Source organism: Megalobrama amblycephala, linkage group LG15, assembly GCF_018812025.1.
Source record: "Megalobrama amblycephala isolate DHTTF-2021 linkage group LG15, ASM1881202v1, whole genome shotgun sequence".
NCBI lineage: Eukaryota > Metazoa > Chordata > Actinopteri > Cypriniformes > Xenocyprididae > Megalobrama > Megalobrama amblycephala.
Genome location: NC_063058.1, coordinates 21,327,381 through 21,348,463, shown reverse-complemented (window position 1 = coordinate 21,348,463; position 21,083 = coordinate 21,327,381). Strand labels below are relative to the sequence as shown.

Here is a 21,083-nt window from a genome sequence, read left to right as displayed (position 1 = left end):
AATGCTACCTAATGTTTCCTGGGAACGAAATCACGACTGGATTTCTTATCTGTATCCAGTGTCATCAGAGCTGGGCAGGAGATAATGAACCCACGAATGGTTCAAAGGTCACTGTGAGGACTGTATAAATGACACGTCCCTTTACAGCCTACTGTAAGACACCATTACTTCAAAGGGTCATGAAAAAACATTAAAACACTTTTCTTTTTTTTTAGATGTTAACAGATATGATCAGATTGCACATCAATGAAAACAAAAATAGCACTCAAAATCGACTAAATAATGTTACAAATGAAATCTACATATGCAAAAGAGTAACAAAAAAAAAAAACATTCGGCTTAAGGCTATTGATGTCTTTATCATCTCTATTGTTTAAAACTGATAAACTGAACTGTTGAAGGCCCCTGTAGTCTTAATGGAAAATTGAAAGCGAAAATAGAAACTATTCAAAAATACCAGTTAAAGTGAGAACTTAAAGGGATAGTTCACCCAAAAATGAAAATTATCTTCTTTCAGATGAACACAATCGAAGATATATTCAAAAAATATCCTGACTCTTCCAAGCTTTATAATGGTAATGAATGGGGGGCAGATTTTGAAGCCCCCATAAATGCATCCATCCATCATAAATATAATCCATACGGCTCCAGGGGGTTAATAAAGGCCTTCTGAAGTGAAGCGATGGGTTTTTATAAGCATTCTCATTTTAGACTTCTAATTCATGACCTTTTTGTTCTTTACATATTCTTTTCTCTGATCAAATTAGGCATTTGACTTGCTATTCATACTGTAGGCTACTTTATGTAAACCTATATCTAATAAAAACTGCTAGTAGACATTAAAGTAGTTTTGTTGTGCTATATAAAATAATCATTACAACACAAAAAATGCTGAAAAAAACTACCAACTTTAAATAACATTTCATTGTATTTTGAAAATATCATATTAAAAACATACATACATATTTAATAGTCTGACTGCTCCCCCTGTTGGAATTATTCTGCAATATGCTAACATGGAAAATTGTCCAGGGCCAGGTTTCCCAATATTGATGTATCTTAGCTCTTAAGAGCGCTTTCTACGAGCGAGGTTACGAACGCTCGCTGCAATTCCACGTGCGTGTCCCAAAAATGCACTTAACATGAACGCGCGAGAACGCGTGTAAGAGTCGCTGTCCGTTTCTCAAGTGCTGAATATTACCTTATAGAATCGTATCCTTTAACGTTTAACCTAATAAATAGTTTTATATATATATATATATATATATATATATATATATATATATATATATATATATATATATATATATATATATTACCGTTCAAAAGTTTAGGTAAGATTTTTAATATTTTTAAAAGAAGTTTTGTCTGCTCACCAAGATTGCATTTATTTAATTAAAAATACAGTAAAAACAGTAATATTGTGAAATATTATTACAATTTAAAATAACTGTTTTCTATTGGAATATAATATAAAATGTAATTTATTTCTGTGTTGGAAAAGCTGAATTTTCAGCATAATTACTCTTCAGTGTCACATGATCCTTCAGAAATCATTCTAATATGATGATTTGCTGCTCAAGAAACATTTATTATTATTATCAATGTTAAAAACAGTTGTGTACTTTTTTTTTCAGGATTCCTTGATGAATAGAAAGTTCAAAAGAACAGCATTTATCTGAAATACAAAGCTTCTGTAACATTTTACACTACCGTTCAAAAGTTTGGGGTCAGTAAGAATTTTTATTTTTATTTTTTTGAGAAGAATTTAAAGAAATTAATTTTTTTTTTTTTCAGCAAGGATGCATTAAATCGATCAAAAGTGACAGTAAAGACATTTAAAATGTAGCAAAAGATTATATTTCAAATAAATGCTGTTCTTTTGAACTTTCTATTCATCAAATAATCCTGAAAAAAAATATTGTACACAAATATTTTGTACAATTGTACACATTAAATGTTTCTTGAGCAGCAGATCAGCATTTTAGAATGATTTCTGAAGGATCATGTGACACTGAAGACTGGAGTAATGATGCTGAAAATTCAGCTTTGCCATCACAGGAATAAATTACATTGTGAAATATATTCAAATAGAAAACAGTTATTTTAAATTGTAATAATATTTCACAATATTACTGATTTTACTGTATTTTTAATTAAATAAATGCAGCCTTGGTGAGAAGACGAAACTTCTTTTAAAGACATTAAAAATCTTACCGATCCCAAACCTTTGAACGGTATAGTGTATATATATATATATATATATATTATATATATATATATATATATATATAGGCCTATGTGTGTGTGTGTGTGTGTGTGTGTGTGTGTGTGTGTTTGTGTGTGTGTGTGTGTGTGAAATCAATCAAACTGTGATTCAATGTTTTTGATGTCCATTTGTTTGCTGAACCACCCAAGGCTCTATGAAATACTATAGGAATTCTTGTGAGTTCTTCCAAGTGTTTCTGAAGTGACTGACTTTTTTTCAAACATAAACTAAATTTTAAAACATAAACATGCAAGTTTAGATATTAATAGGCCTATATAAAGGGTATATATTAAGGGTGAAAGTAGAACAAATTATGTACTTAATCTAGCCAATTTCTACAGGTGTACAGACAAAATATTTATTGCAGACATGTTTTATCAGAACTATTCTACATATTTATGACATATGTATTTTTATTTTTTTTATTTTCTTCCCATTTCTTTTTAATGATTTCATTTATAAATTAATTTAAACAAAAAAGAGTATTTAAGAGAAATACAGTCAAAACTTTAGCTATGTTATACACATTGCACTTGAATAAAGGTGTAATCTGCCGGTTGTCCTGTAGGTGACCTCATAGTTCTGTCTTCTTACGATGCACTTAGAGCTTTACGATTACTCCAGAGCACTCGTAGATCTACGATCATTTTCAAGTGCTACTTGAGTTACGATGCTTTTGGGAAACGCAGCCCAGGCCGATCATAATGGGAGTGTGCCATATGCTTTATTTAAGAGTTAAAAAAAAAAAAAAAAAAAAAAAAAAAAAAACATTAGTTAAACAGTAGTACAATTGTTTGCAGAGCATGCATATGTTATAAAAGCTTAAAAATGTGTAAAACTCATTTCACTCTAATCTGGCAAAAAATCCACCACAGTTCCAAACAGCACTGAATTTACTCACCACAAGGCGGCGCTACTTTCCCTACTTCCACTGGAATGGGCCCACATTCATTGGATATAATGAACTGGAGAGAATTTTAACAGCTGTCCACTATCTTTCATTTTTATAAAAAAAGAAGCAGATTAAATTGAAAGTTTGTTTACTGTACATGGCAGTATCAATAAGTCATGAAAAGGTGCAATAAAAAGGGGCAGCCATCATCCATTTTAAGCGTCCATGTTAAAATTGAGAGACTTGTGGATCAGTCAGTGTTATTTCAGTCTTTAATCTGGTAGTTGAAGTTAGCAATGAACATTTAGCTTGTAGCTACATTTCAGAATAAAACTAAAACTGAAGTAAAAGCCTTTTAAATGGTGACCTTAACCTCAGGATTATTTCTGTCGCTCTGTGTTTAGCCAACACAGCAAGCGAGTTTCCTGTAAACAGATCTTTCTTCAAACATTATATTACTTTAATGATAGTCTGAAATCTCATGGAAATAAAAAACACCACTATTATCACTCTATAACTCATAATGGTGTACACAAGCACTAATTTAAAACCGAATCTGAAGCATGAATTGAAAGTGTCCTTGCCGAATGCCGAATAAAAGTATTCATTTCTAAAACAACAACAACAAAAAAAAAACTAAAAAAACTGTATGACCCCAAACTTTTGAATGGTAGCATAGTTATAAGAGGGTACAACTGATACAGTTAATCCCTGAACTCAGTATCAACCAAGAAGTAGCTAGTCACCACTGTTTAACAGCAATCAATCAGTAGTAAACCAGTCCCAAAGATTCTTGAAAAACTCCTCTACCCCCATGCCATTCACAACCTCTATTTCCACAATCAGTTTTCACGAACGCAATGTTTACACACCTTTAAGGCCCACGTATGTTTAAAAGAACAACAGCCTATAACTTCAACACTCAACTAGAGACCTTAAAATGGACAGCAGTCTCAACATGGAAGCAGAGATTCAGTCTGCAACTCCACCTTTGGAAGACAATGAAGGCACAGAAGAGAGCAACCATAATGGAGAAGCTGCAATTTCTTCAGCTTTGGAAAGAGAAGATGGAGATTCCTCACAACCGCCATCAATTAGTGCCAAGTTACTGAGAATGCTTGAGGCAGCGACCAACTGGAGGCCTGCGCTTGTACCAGTGCAGACCAGCGATGAAGTGTTCGACGCAAATGATGGAGCTGTCAGTGAAGCGCCAAGAACAAAAAGAGTAAGTGCTATTACAAAACAAGTGCTTCTACAAAGTATGTTTAATGTTGTGCATTATGTTGTAAGAAAATACTAAATGTACCATGGAAACTTGTTACTGCATTCAATTTCCTGTTTCTAACCTGGGCTGGCAACAAACACTTTACCACTTGTTTGTCCATCAACAAGGCGCTTGATTCCAGGTTGCTTCAATGGGAATGTCCCTAAAGCAACAGAACTGTAATTTTCCTGTTACATATCTGATTTAGAAGGGGTTAAATGTCTGTGCTGGACATTGTCGTGCGAGTGCTGAGGTTAAAACTTGGAAAAGTAGAATCTGAAAGTTGGTGAGAAAATTTCCCACCATTTTGTCCATCAACAAGGCGCTTGATTCCAGGTTGCTTCAATGGGAATGTCCCTAAAGCAACAGAACTGTCAATTTCCTGTTACATATCTGATTTAGAAGGGGTTAAATGTCTGTGCTGGACATTGGAGTGCAAGTGTTGAGGTTAAAACTTGGAAAAATAGAATCTGAGAGTTGGTGAGGAACTTTTCCACCATTTTGTCCATCAACAAGGCGCTTGATTCCAGGTTGCTTCAATGGGAATGTCCCTAAAGCAACAAAACTGTCAATTTCCTGTTACATATCTGATTTAGAAGAGGTTAAATGTCTGTGCTGGACATTGGTATACCTAGTGCTGAGGTTAAAACTTGGAAAAGTAGAATCTGAAAGTTGGTGAGGAACTTTTCCACCATTTTGTCCATCAACAAGGCGCTTAATTCCAGGTTGCTTCAATGGGAATGTCCCTAAAGCAACAGAACTGTCAATTTCCTGTTACATATCTGATTTAGAAGGGGTTAAATGTCTGTGCTGGACATTGGAGTGCAAGTGTTGAGGTTAAATCTTGGAAAAATAGAATCTGAGAGTTGGTGAGGAACTTTTCCACCATTTTGTCCATCAACAAGGCGCTTGATTCCAGGTTGCTTCAATGGGAATGTCCCTAAAGCAACAGAACTGTCAATTTCCTGTTACATATCTGATTTAGAAGGGGTTAAATGTCTGTGCTGGACATTGTTGTTCGAATGCTGAGGTTAAAACTTGGAAAAATAGAATCTGAAAGTTGGTGAGGACCTTTTCCACCATTTTGTCCATCAACAAGGCGCTTGATTCCAGGTTGCTTCAATGGGAATGTCCCTAAAGCAACAGAACTGTCATTTTCCTGTTACATATCTGATTTAGAAGAGGTTAAATGTCTGTGCTGGACATTGGAGTGCGAGTGCTGAGGTTAAAACTTGGAAAAATAGAATCTGAAAGTTGGTGAGGACCTTTACCACCATTTTGTCCATCAACAAGGCGCTTAATTCCAGGTTGCTTCAATGGGAATGTCCCTAAAGCAACAGAACTGTCAATTTCCTGTTACATATCTGATTTAGAAGGGGTTAAATGCCTGTGCTGGACATTGGACTGCGAGTGCTGAGGTTAAAACTTGGAAAAATAGAATCTGAAAGTTGGTGAGGACCTTTACCACCATTTTGTCCATCAACAAGGCGCTTGATTCCAGGTTGCTTCAATGGGAATGTCCCTAAAGCAACAGAACTGTCATTTTCCTGTTACATATCTGATTTAGAAGAGGTTAAATGTCTGTGCTGGACATTGGAGTGCGAGTGCTGAGGTTAAAACTTGGAAAAATAGAATCTGAAAGTTGGTGAGGAACTTTTCCACCATTTTGTCCATCAACAAGGCACTTAATTCCAGGTTGCTTCAATGGGAATGTCCCTAAAGCAACAGAACTGTCAATTTCCTGTTACATATCTGATTTAGAAGGGGTTAAATGTCTGTGCTGGACATTGGAGTGTGAGTGCTGAGGTTAAAACTTGGAAAAATAGAATTTGAAAGTTGGTGAGGACCTTTACCACCATTTTGTCCATCAACAAGGCGCTTAATTCCAGGTTGCTTCAATGGGAATGTCTCTAAAGCAACAGAACTGTCAATTTCCTATTACATATCTGATTTAGAAGGGGTTAAATGCCTGTGCTGGACATTGGACTGCGAGTGCTGAGGTTAAAACTTGGAAAAATAGAATCTGAAAGTTGGTGAGGACCTTTACCACCATTTTGTCCATCAACAAGGCGCTTGATCCTAGGTTGCTTCAATGGGAATGTACCTAAAGCAACAGAACTGTCAATTTCCTATTACATATCTGATTTAGAAGGGGTTAAATGCCTGTGCTGGACATTGGTATACCTAGTGCTGAGGTTAAAACTTGGAAAAGTAGAATCTGAAAGTTGGTGAGGAACTTTTCCACCATTTTGTCCATCAACAAGGTGCTTGATTCCAGTTTGCTTCAATGGGAATGTCCCTAAAGCAACAGAACTGTCAAAGTTCTGTATTATATCAAAATTCTGAAAGGAATTAAATGTTTGTGGAGTGCACAGAATTGGAGACCCGTGAGTCTGAGAGTTGTTGAGTTCCCTTACTTCCATTTTGTCCTTGACCCTGTTGTGTCAAGGTGACTGTCTCTGTGAGAAGCGAACTGGTTGTTTCAAATTGGGTGGGGTAAGGGTAAAAATCTGGCTTTGGTGACCTAAATGTTCTGGTTTTAAACACTGGAAAAGAGTAAGCCTTGAATCTGAGAGCCATCAAGTTCCCTTACCTCCATTTTATCCTTAAACACTTGACCCCAGTGTGCACCATTGGGGACTGTCTCTGTGAGAAGCGAAATGACTGGTTTATACCACTTGGGGAAGGAGTAAATAGGTTTGATAACCTAAATGTTATAGATTTAAACCCTGGAAATCTGAGGTTCGTTTGAGTTGCCTTACCTCCATTTTGCCCTTGAACGAGACACTTGACCCCAGGTTGCTCCAAAGGGACTGTCCCTTTAGTTAGAGAACAGAAAGTCATTTAGGATCAAACATGCCTGCTAAATGACGTGTAACTGAACAGCCAGTTCTTGATCATCATTAACAACCCTGAACAGAGGGCTGAACACAGACCAGTGAACTTAACATCGCACGGCAGCAGCTCAGTGGCACTAGGCCAGAATTAATAAATGACTTGTGGGAACTTTTGTGACCTCACAGACTTTAATCATTGTCAAATCATGAGCTGACAGAGAGAATTCACTGTAAAGGCTTTGTTCTCACAGTGTAGGATTTCATCTGACAGTGGATCCATGCTTCTCTAGCCCGCTTATTTAACATTATGACACAACAATTACTGTTGTGGTTCAGCCTTTAAATGCTTACGTGGGAGTTTTTCTGCGCATTTCTCAAGCGGATCAGACACCATGAGGAAAGTCTACAGCCTGGTTAGTCTCACTAAAAACAGAGAATCAAAAGATGCTGTGTTATCTCTTAACATCAAGGTATTTCTAATCTCTTTAGACAGAAGTTGCAATTTATCTGTTTGCTTTTTTTTAAGAAGTGGGTCATAAGATGTAAAACTGAAGCATTACTTGTGGTCCGTTTTTGTGATTTGTAGAAGCTTGTATTAATTAATTTAGTCATTTTGTATGTTGGTTTATTGAATACAACAATACATTTAATTTCTAACCCTAGATTGAAGATTTATTTTACCTAGCACTCAAGTTAACTTTTTCTTTTTCCATTAACTCGCTAATATAGTTGATCAGTGTCAGCACTTTTTGTTTAAATGCATTTTGCCAGAAGATAAACCAATAAATAAATGTGATGTCGTGTTTAATTTCAAGTTGTCCTATATTTGTAGAGTGTAAAAGTTAGTGAGCAAGTGATAGTTACTATATAACTGGTCTCTAAGATCTCTTTTCTGCACTTGCGCATTTAACGTGTCCTAATATTGCTACCTTTAGATATAGTTTACTTTAAAATAAATAGTAATAATGCTTCTATTATTTTGAGAAATTGATTAAAGATTTTGGCTCTCTGCAGGAAATGGTTACATTTGCATTCAAATATCAAAATGTATATTCTCAACTAGATAAAGTTGGCAATTATACTGAAAAATCAAAATATTTTGGAGTATATGGTCACACTTTAGTCCAATTCTCACTATTAACTATTAACTTTGCCTCAATAAACTCCTAATTACTGATTAATAGTTAGTAAGGTAGTGGTTAAGTTTAGGAATTGGGTAGTATCATGCAGAATAAGGCATTAATATGTGCTTTATAAGTACTAATAAATAGCCAATATCCTAATATGTCCTAATATGCAATATACATATATATATATATATATATATATATATATATATATATATATATATATATACACACACACACACACACACACATATATATATATATATATATATATATATATATATATATATACACATACACACACACACACACACACACACACACACATATATATATATATACATATATACACATATACAGTAGGCTACAGTCCAAAAGTTTGGAACCACTAAGATTTTTAATGTTTTTAAAAGAAGTTTCGTCTGCTCACCAAGGCTACATTTATTTAATTAAAAATACAGTAAAAAAACAGTAATATTGTAAAATATTATTACAATTTAAAATAACTGTTTTCTATTTGAATATATTTCACAAAGTAATTTATCCTTGTGATGGCAAAGCTGAATTTTCAGCATCATTACTCCAGTCTTCAGTGTCACATGATCCTTCAGAAATCATTCTAATATGCTGATCTGCTGCTCAAGAAACATTTAATGTGTACAATTGTACAAAATATTTGTATACAATATTTTTTTTCAGGATTATTTGATGAATAGAAAGTTCAAAAGAACAGTGTTTATCTGAAATCTAATCTTTTGTAACATTATAAATGTCTTTACTGCCACTTTTGATTGATTTAATGCATCCTTGCGGAATAAAAGTATTCATTTCTTTAATTTATTTTCAAAAAAATAAAAATAAAAATTCTTACTGACCCCAAACTTTTGAACGGTAGTGTATAATGCTACAGAAGCTTTGTATTTCAGATAAATGCTGTTCTTTTGAACTTTCTATTCATCAAGGAATCCTGAAAAAAAAAGTACACAACTGTTTTCAACATTGAAAATAATCATAAATGTTTATTGAGCAGCAAATCAGCATATTAGAATGATTTCTGAAGGATCATGTGACACTGAAGACTGGAGTAATGATGCTTAAAATTCAGCTTTGCATCACAGGAATAAATTACTTTGTCAAATATATTTAAATAGTACACAGTTATTTTAAATTGTAATAATATTTCACAATATTACTGTTTTTTACTGTATTTTTAATTAAATAAATGTAGCCTTGGTGAGCAGACGAAACTTCTTTTAAAAACATTAAAAATCTTAGTGGTTCCAAACTTTTGGACTGTACTGTATATATATCCTAATTGGCATGTGAATAAGCAATAAATATAATATAATAAATATAAGTGTATTTCCCTCAGCAAATCCAGTATCCTGAGCAGACGCAAGAATTCAACAGTCGATTAACAAAGACGGGTCGCCGCTCACTGTCCCACTCTATTTCTCATTCCTCTACAGACAGCAACAGCTCAGGTAGATGCTGGCTAATTCAAACTAGACAATTGAAGTACTTTTTTGACAATCTGTGATTCCAGTTTCCTTTCTTACTTTGTTTCCTATTTTTGAGGGGGTTCAGATGCAGAAAATCTTGAGGATGAGGTCTTTCTTCGAGACAGACAACAGATTAACTCCAAAGGGAACAAGGACTTCTGCGTCAAAAGCATCAAGCTGGCAGACTATGGCCGCCGAGAGATAGAGCTTGCTGAGGATGGTAGGCATACAGTACGGTTTAATATATACACATATGCATATGTAGCCAGCTAGGTGACTAAAAAAAAGAAATGTAATGAATAATAAACCTTTATTTTTTGAAGAGATGACTGCACTGATGGCCTTAAGAAAAGCTGCTCAAGGAGAAAAACCATTGGCGGGGGCTAAAATAGTGGGATGTACTCACGTCACAGCCCAGACAGCTGTAAGTGTCGTCTGTATTTCCTGTATTTCTTCTAACCCTAATTGCTGGAGTGCGTATATTTTCATTTCTTAAACAACCATGTTGGAAGACGTATCATGGCCATTTTTCAGGGCAATGTCAAGATTCATCAGGCTCAAATTGTGAAGGAAAGCTTGGGAAGGAGAATGAAGAATCATTTTCACACATGAATTGGCACCTCTGAGTCCAGACCTTAAATTCATTGAAAGTCTTTGGGATGTGCTGGAGTAGACTTTACAGAGTGCTCACCTCTTGTATTGTCAATACAAGATCTTGACCAAAAAATGATACACCTCTTGATGGAAATAACATCACAAAATTTATTTCCATCAAGAGGTGCATCAGTTTTTGGTCAAGATCTTGTATTGACAATGCAAGAGTCAAGCACTTTGTGCAGCAAATCAGCATATTAGATTGATTTCTGAAGGATCATGTGACACTGAAGACTGGAGTAATGATGCTGAAAATTCTGCTTTGCATCACAGGAATAAATTACAATTTAAAAAATATTAAATTCTATAACAAAAACTTACCAGCCCCAAACCTTTAAACAGTAGTGTTATATTTCCCTCAACAGGTGCTGTTCGAAACTCTGACGGTGTTAGGGGCTCAGTGCAGGTGGGCAGCCTGCAATATTTACTCCACTCAGGATGAAGTGGCTGCTGCTTTAGCAGAGCAAGGTAAAAATAAACTCTTATGACAATTAATTAGACCCATTTTTCATTTTTGCAGTGTCCAAGTTACTTTTTTGCTTTCTCTCCCGTCTTGTCCTCTGCTCTCCATGCCAGATCTTCCAGTGTTTGCATGGAAGGGAGAATCTGAGGATGACTTCTGGTGGTGCATTGATCGCTGTGTAAATGTGGAGGGCTGGGAGCCAAACATGGTACGATTCACTTCAGTGATATGATAACACTTTCCCTTCAAGAATCAATAGTGCGATCTTATCTTGCCTTTAAATAGAAATGTGTTAATGGCCTTTTATTTCTTTAGATCCTCGATGATGGAGGAGATATGACACATTGGATTTACAAGAAATATCCTCACCTCTTCAAGAAAGTCAAGGGTATTGTTGAAGAAAGTATCACCGGCATTTACAGGTTGAGTCACTTGTTATTTGTGGATAAAAAGGGACAATCCTCTTCATAAAATGTTATGTATATTCCATGCCTTAATTCCATATTAAAGAGGAAATTGCATCAAATTGACACTAAGGTGTTTGCACAATGAAACTTACAGCTTTGCAAATGTTAAAAAAATGTTTTTGCATCACATATATCAGACTTCATCACCTCTCTAAAGCTGGAAAACTATGTGTACCAGCCATAAATGTGAATGACTCCGTCACTAAACAGAAGTTTGACAGCCTGTACTGCAGCAGGGAGTCCATTCTGGATAGGTAGGATGATGATACACATATTTATATATATCACCGATCAGGCAAAACATTATGACCACCTTCCTAATATAGTGTTAGTCCCACTTTTGCTGGCAAAACAGCCCTGACTTATCGAGACATGGACTCCACTAGACCCCTGAAGGTGTGCTGTGGTATCTGGCACCAAGATGTTAGCAGCAGATCCTTTAAGTCCTGTAAGTTGCGAGGTGGAGCCTCCATGGATTGGACTTGTTTGTTCAGCACATCCCACAGATGCTCGATTGGATTGAGATCTGGGGAATTTGGAGGCCAAGTCAACACCTCAAACTCGTTGTGCTCCTCAAACCATTCCTCAACCATTTTTGTTTTGTGGCAGGGCGCATTATCCTGCTGAAAGAGGGCACAGCCACCAGGAAATACCATTTCTATGAAAGGGTGTACATGGTCTGCAACAATGCTTAGGTAGGTGGTACGTGTCAAAGTAACATCCACGTGGATTGCATCACACTGCCTCCGCATAGTGCATCCTGGTGCCATGTGTTCCCCAGGTAAGCAATGCACACGCACCCAACCATCCACGTGATGTAAAAGGAAATGTGATTCATCAGACCAGGCCACCTTCTTCCATTGCTCTGTAGTCCAGTTCTGATGCTCACGTGCCCACTGTTGGTGCTTTCGGCTGTGGACAGGGGTCAGCATGGGCACCCTGACTTGTCTGACACCTTTCTATCAGAACCAGCATTAACTTCTTGAGCAATTTGAGCTACAGTAGCTCATCTGTTGGATCGGACCACACAGGCCAGCCTTCGCTCCTCACGTGCATCAATGAGCCTTGGCCGCCCCATGACCCTGTCGCCGGTTCACCACTATTCCTTCCTTGGACCACTTTTGATTGATACTGACCACTGCAGACCGGGAACACCTCACAAGAGCTGTAGTTTTGGAGATGCTCTGACCCAGTCGTCTAGCCATCACAATTTGGCTCTAGTCAAACTCGCTCAAATCCTTACGCTTGCTCATTTTTCCTGCTTCTAACACATCAACTTTGAAGACAAAATGTTCACTTGCTGCCTAATATATCCCACCCACTAACAGGTGCCGTGATGAAGAGATAATCAGTGTTATTGGTCATAATGTTATGCCTGATTGGTGTATATATATATATATATATATATATATATACACACACACATTAAATTACATAGAAATGTGAAATGAACAACATTTATATGATTAAATCTACTTTCTGTCTCAATCTTATTCTCTCAGTCTTAAAAAGACCGCCGATGTCATGTTTGGGGGAAAGCAGGTGGCTGTATGTGGATACGGAGAGGTACAGTTCCTGATTCAAATAAACTATTGTGTCTATTGTCAATATGCCACCTGAGAACAGTGTCCGTCACCTGCATTAGTTTAGTACTGGCCTCTGTTTTGTGTGTGTTAATGTAAATATCGATACCCACAGGTGGGAAAAGGTTGTTCTTCAGCTCTGAAAGCGATGGGATCTGTTGTGTATGTAACCGAAATTGACCCCATCTGTGCTCTACAAGCATGGTAAGACATTAGTTATTTGAAAAAACACTATCCAGAATCCTCCACAGTATCTGACAGCCAATTCTGTTTCGACTAGCATGGATGGCTTTCGACTGGCCAAACTAGGTGATGTTGTAGGACAAGTGGACATGGTCATCACCTGCACAGGCAAGTTGCGCAATATATTAAATAAAACAATTCATTACTTTACTATTACCTTACACTGTTATTTGCTTTGACAACTACCTAGGTAACAAAAACGTTGTTGTGAGGGAACACATGGACCTAATGAAGAATGGCTGCATTGTCTGCAACATGGGACGCTCCAATACAGAAATTGATGTTGTAAGTGGCTCTAGGACCTGATAAAATGCACAATTAGTGAAACATTTGAATGCTTGTAATTTACTTGTAATTTGTATTAACTGTTGAATTTTCAGACCAGTCTGAGAACCCCAGAGTTAGCATGGCAGCACGTGAGAGCGCAAGTGGATCACATTATTTGGCCTGATGGAAAGAGAATAGTTCTTCTAGCTGAGGTGAATGAATACTACAAGAATTATAAAACAGAAACCTATTTACCCCTTTTAACGTGGAAGTAAGCTATTTCCTGTGAATGTGCGAGACTTCAGATTCATTATCCGCTATAGGTAAATAATTAGAAGAACAACAAAGTGCAGTAAAAGATCAAACTATTTGTGGTACCAACATGCTTTTGATTACGATATTATATTAAAGTCCCCCTGTAGTCAATAATTTTATCCCTTAAAACTAATCTTTGATCACCAAAATGACACATTTAAACATTTTTTCCTGTGAAAAAAAATTAGTTCATTACTTAAAGGTGCCCTAGAACCAGTTTTTAAAAGATGTAATATAAGTCTAAGGTGTCCCCTGAATGTGTCTGTGAAGTTTCAGCTCAAAATACCCCATAGATTTTTTTTAATTCATTTTTTTAATTGCCTATTTTGGGGCATCATTAACTATGCACCGATTCAGGCTGCGGCCCCTTTAAATCTCGTGCTCCACGCCCCTGAGCTCGCGCTTGCCTTAAACAGCATAAACAAAGTTCACGCAGCTAATATAACCCTCAAAATGGATCTTTACAAAGTGTTCGTCATGCAGCATGTCTAATCGCGTAAGTACAGTATTTATTTGGATGTTTACATTTGATTCTGAATGAGTTTGATAGTGCTGCGTGGCTAAAGCTAACATTACACACTGTTGGAGAGATTTATAAAGAATGAAGTTGTGTTTATGAATTATACAGACTGCAAGTGTTTAAAAAATGAAAATAACGACAGTCTTGTCTCCGTGAATATAGAAATAAACGATGCAAACTTTAACCACATTTAACAGTACATTAGCAACATGCTAACGAAACATTTAGAAAGACAATTTACAAATATCACTAAAAATATCATGTTATCATGGATCATGTCAATTATTATTGCTCCATCTGCCATTTTTTGCTGTTGTTCTTGCTTGCTTACCTAGTCTGATGATTCAGCTGTGCACAGATCCAGACGTTAATACTGGCTGCCCTTGTGTAATGCCTTGATCATGGGCTGGCATATGCAAATATTGGGGGCGTACATATTAATGATCCCGACTGTTACGTAACAGTTACTACTAGAGGTCTACAAAGAAGACCCGAGACCCGAGGACCCGGGACCCGACCCGGGACCCGTACGGGTTCGGGACTATATTTTAAATGGTCAGCCGGGTCCGGGTCGGGTCCTAATCTATTACTTCGGTTCCCGGGTCTGATTAACATTGTGTGTATACCCGAGCCGATTTGATTCGGAGATCACCCGGCCGTGTTGGGAGTCAGTCAGCGCTGTGCGTGTTTTGTAACTTGCAAAGTATGAGCCGGGAAATAAGGTGAAAAAACACGAGTGACCCCAGCCATCAGAAGCAGAGCGGGCGGAGTTAATGCAAGCGAACGGTGATCATCGAGTTTTATTATTCCTATCGTGTGCAACAGTAATGCAAACAAACTTCAAATCTCAAGAACTGCTTGTAGTCTTGCACATTCGCATTTAAATAACATAGCCTATTTCAAATCATTAACAAAATATGAACTATCACACGAATGTTTTCTGTGACGCTTAAAGCTTATGTTTCAGGTTGCTCCAGCTAACGCGCATGTCTCATGCGAGCGCACTTTCTTTCTCCTGTTTTTATAATAACATTATGCCGTCTTTTTATATCTAAAGTTTTGGTCAGACTCGGTTCAGAAAGCACAGAAATGACCGCAAATAAGTAATGCTAACGTCAGCGGCCATATGTCACTGAACAAGCAATCGTTATTATAGTTAAAAAGGGCAAACATTCAAAGTTATTTTATTATGTGAGTTGACTCGAGTCTCGAGATACAACGAAATAATGCAAAACTGCAAAGTTGCATTTGTCATCGTGACAGCAAGTGAACTTTTAAAGCCGGAATAATGAGTGGATTAAGCATTTCAATCGGCAAGAGAGGAATAACGGATGAACTTTCTTGGCAAGTGCATCACAGTCAGGTAGAAGGGAAAAGCTATAGCCTAATATTAGGTAAGACAACACGTTTTATTTTCGCAACTTGTTTATTGACTTATTAATAGCAATTTGCTGTGGAATAGACCTATGTGCCGATCGGGTCCAGACGGGTCCGGTCGGGTTCGGGTCCAGCTTAGACGGGTCCGGGTAGTACATTTATGGCATTTCTCGGTTCTGCACGGGTTCGGGTCAAACTTTCAAAATAATAGTCGGGCCGGGTCGGTTCCGTGTAGCACATTTACGGGTCTCTTCGGGTTCGGGTATGAATTTTTGGACCCGTGAAGACCTTTAGTTACTACACCCTTGCCTCATTTATTATACGTGGATATATGAATGTTTATTAGCCCCACCTTCACTCACTCACACGAGCTCAAGAGATCCACTCTGTTGACTTTTACTCAACTTACTGAGGTAAAAGCTGCACAATGGTATCGCTTTTTACAACGCCAGACACATAACGGTAATTAATATGCTTGACTACATTATCAAACAACTAATAATGTGTTGTTAATGTTACACAAACCATGTTCCCGGTCGCGAGTTAGACAGCTGCCTTCTAATAACAATCAGTATCCTTAGAAACACCTTGAACACCTTAAAGGATTAGTTCACTTTCAAATTAAAATTTCCTGATAATTTACTCACCCTCATGTCATCCAAGATATCCATGTCCTTCTCTCTTCAGTTGAAAAGAAATTAAGGTTTTTGATGAAAACATTCCAGAATTATAGTGGACTTCAATGGCCTCCAAATGGTTGAAGGTCAAAATTGCAGTTTCAGTGCAGCTTCAAATTGTTCTACAGGATCCCAGACGAGGAATAAGAGTCTTATCTAGAGAAACCATCGCTCATTTTCTAAAATAAATTAAAAACTATATACGTTTTAACCATAAATGCTCATCTTGAACTAGCTCTCCTCTTCTCTATTAGAATTCCAGCAGTGTAGACACTGCTAAGTGTAATACTGCCCTCCACAGGTCAAAGTTTGAACTAATTGTTATATACTTGCACAAGCATATTGAATATGACAATTTAGTTCAAACTTTGACCTGTGGAGGGCAGTATTACACTTAGCAGTGTCTACACTGCTGGAATTCAAATGGAGAAGAAGAGAGCTAGTTCAAGATGAGCATTTATGGTTAAAATGTATAAAATTAAAAAAAAAAATTAGAAAATGAGTGATGGTTTCTCTAGATAAGACCCTTATTCCTCATCTGGGATCGTGTAGAACAATTTGAAGCTGCACTGAAACTGTAATTTTGACATTGAAGTCCACTATATGGAGAAAAATCCTGGAATGTTTTCATTAAAAACTTTAATTTCTTTTTGACTGAAGAAAGAAAGACATGGACATCTTGGATAACATGGGGGTGAGTAAATTATCAGGAAATTTTAATTTGAAAGTGAACTAATCTTTTAACATCAGTGGAGAAAGGCATATAGTTCATCATAACATCGTTCTATACATCAAACACCCACTATATTGCCAAATCTACCAGATTTTTTATATTAACAGAAATATAAAATGATATGCTTTAATGATATGCTAAACCCAAGTTGATGTGATTGGTTACAAGGCAATTTCAAACTGCTGTCTTTAGACTGCAGTTTTAACTAGAAGAAAATACTCAGCAATGGTGTTGACTTATGAATTTGCACATCATATTAAAACACCCCATAGACATAAAAACAACATTAAAAACATGATTTTCACTACAGGGAGACTTTAAAATAATATGATAACAAATACCAGTTTGCAACACCAAGCAACATTGCACATCAAAAATAACTGGAATTGTCCGACACTGGAAACCTTGCACATTCAAGGTAAAAAAAATAAATAAATAAATAAGGTGGATAATGGACAAACAGCATGTTCCTGGAAAAACAAAGGATCTCGGAACATGTCCTACATGTGTAAATGATGTTTAGTTATTATCTACATTTCCTGGTTACAACCCTCATGGCATATTGGTCATTAATGTTAATGGCAAGGTTACTGTTTACCCGTTTGATTTCAGGGCCGTGTCCTTAATTTAAGCTCCTCCACTGTACCCATATACGTGCTTTCCATCACAGCCACCACGCAGGTATGGAGCAGTTTGCTAATACATGAATTTAAATGAGGTTTTATAGCCTAAAGGCTAAAGTTCTTCCACTCTTACTTAGCCTAAACATTAAAGACTAGCTGGGTGGAAAAATAAAACTTTTAAAAGTACATTTGTATTTAGTACAACATGGGAAATGACTTGGGAAACATGACAGTTTTGGCCAACTGTTGGGTTTGAAATTTGTTTATGCTTTTCTATTTACATTGTAGGCTTTGGCATTGATCGAGCTCTTCAATGCCCCTGAGGGCCGTTACAAGCAAGATGTCTACCTTCTTCCCAAGAAACTGGGTAAAAAACGCAGTGGATAGTTGTGGCACCTGCCAGAATTCAATATTGTTCATCCATATTTCATGAAATATTGAATCATATTTGGATGAAAATGACATTATTTTGTGTACCAGATGAGTATGTTGCAAACCTGCACCTTCAGACCTTTGACGCACACCTGACTGAACTCACCGATGATCAAGCCAAATACATGGGTTTGAACAAACACGGCCCCTTTAAACCAAGTTACTACAGGTGATAAATGTATTTTAAAAATATCCTTAAATTATCACAAAGAAATGTAAAAAATGTAACACCTGCTTTGTGTTTTTCTGTTTTTAGGTATTAAGAACATAGAGATGTCTCAATGTAACTCATCATCAGATTTAAAAGAAAACAGATGGATCTATATGGAAAATTAATAGATTTGACTCAGCATGGATTTCTTCACCAACACATTATATTACAGACATGTGAGAGTGTACAAATTTAAAGTGAACGTTTTCCTCTTACTATTGTACTGTTATGTATAAAACATCATCATGATTTTGACAAAATAAATAAATAAATACATAAAGGTTAAAGAAAATGCAACAAGTGCTACTAGAATGCTATTTACTATTGCATGGTTCTCTAATGAAACATTGTATTCTGCCATAGTTTGTTTACTTTCAAAAGATCAAAAATGACTGTTTTAACAAATTAAACATATAACAATATTTTTAAAACACTGAACTTAACATTACAACCAAAAGATGGAAACAGAAGGAAGGAGAGAATCGAAAAAGCTCACTCAGAAAGTCTAGTGAGAGGTAAACGGTAAGTATTAGAAACCCATCCATTTATCTTCGCAGAATGGAATTCACTTACCCAATGGATAATGAATTATGGTGTTACTTTTACAGGCAGTGTTACTTTTGAAAGTAATGCAATATTGCGTTACTGCCTAAAAAAGTAACCAATTGCGTACTTAGTTACTTTTTATGGAAAGTAGTGTGTTACGTTGCTTTTGCTTATCTGGGTCTGGGCTGTTTGTTTGTTTTTATAACAACAAAAAAGTTTTATTTTTGGCAAATGTAAAGGTCCTTTCACACCAAAAGTGAAATGAATAAGCCTCAGACTGGGGAAAGGAAATGCAAATTCACGTCTGTACAGTAGAGGGTGCAGTTCAAACAAACAAGCATTTCCGCTGTGCTCCCATTCAGGAATACAGAAGAAGAGGATGCAGGAGAAGTAAATGAGTAAATGTATGCTCACATTTAGTCAAGAATAACCATCATGTTCACACAGTGCACACAACCCCTCTGCACTTACTCCCGATTTCACTCAACACGAGGACAGAAAAGGTGTCAATTGGTAAGTACTTAAATGGGAAATGGAAAAACAAAGTACTTATTAAACAACAAAGTTATTTATTTGAAAAAGTAACTCAGATGTTTTATTGTAAATGATCTAAAAAAGTAATGCATTACTTCACTAGTTACTTGAAAAAAGTAATCTGATTACGTAACTCGCGTTACTTGTAATGCATTACCCCCAACACTGGGGTAATTCCAGAAAGCAAGGTTAACTTACCGTCACATGTACCCTAAACTCTCGGTTGATTAACCCAAACCTTGCTTACTCTAGGTATTCTGGTTCCAAAAATGGGTCCGGGAATTAGTTCAGCCAAACCAGAGTATTCCCGGTTATCACATAAGACATTCTAAACAGAGTAACGAATCGATGATTCCCCGTGGAAACAGACGCTTAAAAAAAGCATGTCATTACCTACTTAGTGCACATCGCCACCTATTTGGTGGTTGCGCAATCATTTTTTCCAATCTTTTCATTTAAAGGTGCCATTGAACGTTAGAAATGCGCCGATTCAGGCTGCGGCCCCTTTAATTGCTCGTGTTCTCCGCCCCCTCCTGAGCTCTCGACTCTATCATTGCATAAACAAAGTTCACACAGCTAATATAACCCTCAAAATGGATCTTTACAAAGTGTTCGTCATGCATACATCGGATTATGTGAGTATAGTATTTATTTGGATGTTTACATTTGATTCTGAATAAATTTGAGGCTGTGCTCCGTGGCTAAAGCAAACATTACACACTGTTGGAGAGATTTATAAAGAATGAAGTTGTGTTTATGAATTATACAGACTGCAAGTGTTTAAAAATGAAAATAGCTCTTGTCTCTGTGAATACAGTAATAAACGATGGTAACTTTAACCACATTTAACAGTACATTAGCAACATGCTAACGAAACATTTAGAAAGACAATTTACAAATATCACTAAAAATATCATGTTATCATGGATCATGTCAGTTATTATTGCTCTATCTGCCATTTTTCGCTATTGTTCTTGCTTGCTTACCTAGTCTGATGATTCAGCTGTGCACAGATCCAGATGTTAATACTGGCTGCCCTTGTCTAATGCTTGAACATGAGCTGGCATATGCAAATATTGGGGTGTACATATTAATGATCCCGTGTTATGTTGAGATTCGCCTGTTCTTCGGAGGTCTTTTAAACAAATGAGATTTATATAAGAAGGAGGAAACAATGGAGTTTGAGACTCACTGTATGTCATTTCCATGTACTGAACTCTTGTTATTCAACTATGCCAAGATAAATTCAATATTTAATTCTAGGGCACCTTTAATAAGTAATCTTTATTCACTATATATCACATAATATGTATTTTATTATAAAAATTATAGCATAGAAAACATCCTGTTATAAAAAAGCAGATCCATGTGTGAGATTACAATAAATAATAATAAAAATAAATACATATATTAGAATTGAATAAACATTTAAACATTACTGCTTTATAATATATATGTGACCCTGAACCACAAAACCACTCATAAGTCGCACGGGTATATTTGTAGCAATAGCCAACAATACACTGTATGGATCAAAATTATTGATT

General features: G+C 36.3%; 1 protein-coding gene across 9 annotated transcripts; it reads left to right on the top strand.

Annotated features, from left to right (window-relative positions):
* The first annotated feature begins 3,921 nt into the window (after positions 1 to 3,921).
* Positions 3,922 to 18,753, top strand: ahcyl2a (adenosylhomocysteinase like 2a). 9 transcript variants are annotated; one of them, XM_048159201.1, is made up of 17 exons: positions 3,926 to 4,386; positions 9,762 to 9,873; positions 9,977 to 10,111; positions 10,215 to 10,315; positions 10,911 to 11,013; positions 11,122 to 11,216; positions 11,324 to 11,430; positions 11,613 to 11,729; positions 12,978 to 13,041; positions 13,174 to 13,262; positions 13,339 to 13,409; positions 13,492 to 13,586; positions 13,682 to 13,780; positions 17,803 to 17,871; positions 18,102 to 18,180; positions 18,294 to 18,414; positions 18,502 to 18,753. In XM_048159201.1, exons 1-17 carry the CDS (start codon positions 4,102 to 4,104, stop codon positions 18,506 to 18,508), a joined length of 1,749 nt encoding a protein of 582 aa, XP_048015158.1. In that variant the 5' UTR covers positions 3,926 to 4,101; the 3' UTR covers positions 18,509 to 18,753. The 9 variants fall into 9 exon arrangements, with proteins under 9 accessions (XP_048015156.1, XP_048015158.1, XP_048015155.1 ...); XM_048159198.1 differs by having other exon boundaries at positions 9,968 to 10,111; XM_048159204.1 differs by lacking the exon at positions 3,926 to 4,386 and adding an exon at positions 7,208 to 7,732.
* The last annotated feature ends 2,330 nt before the right edge of the window (positions 18,754 to 21,083 follow it).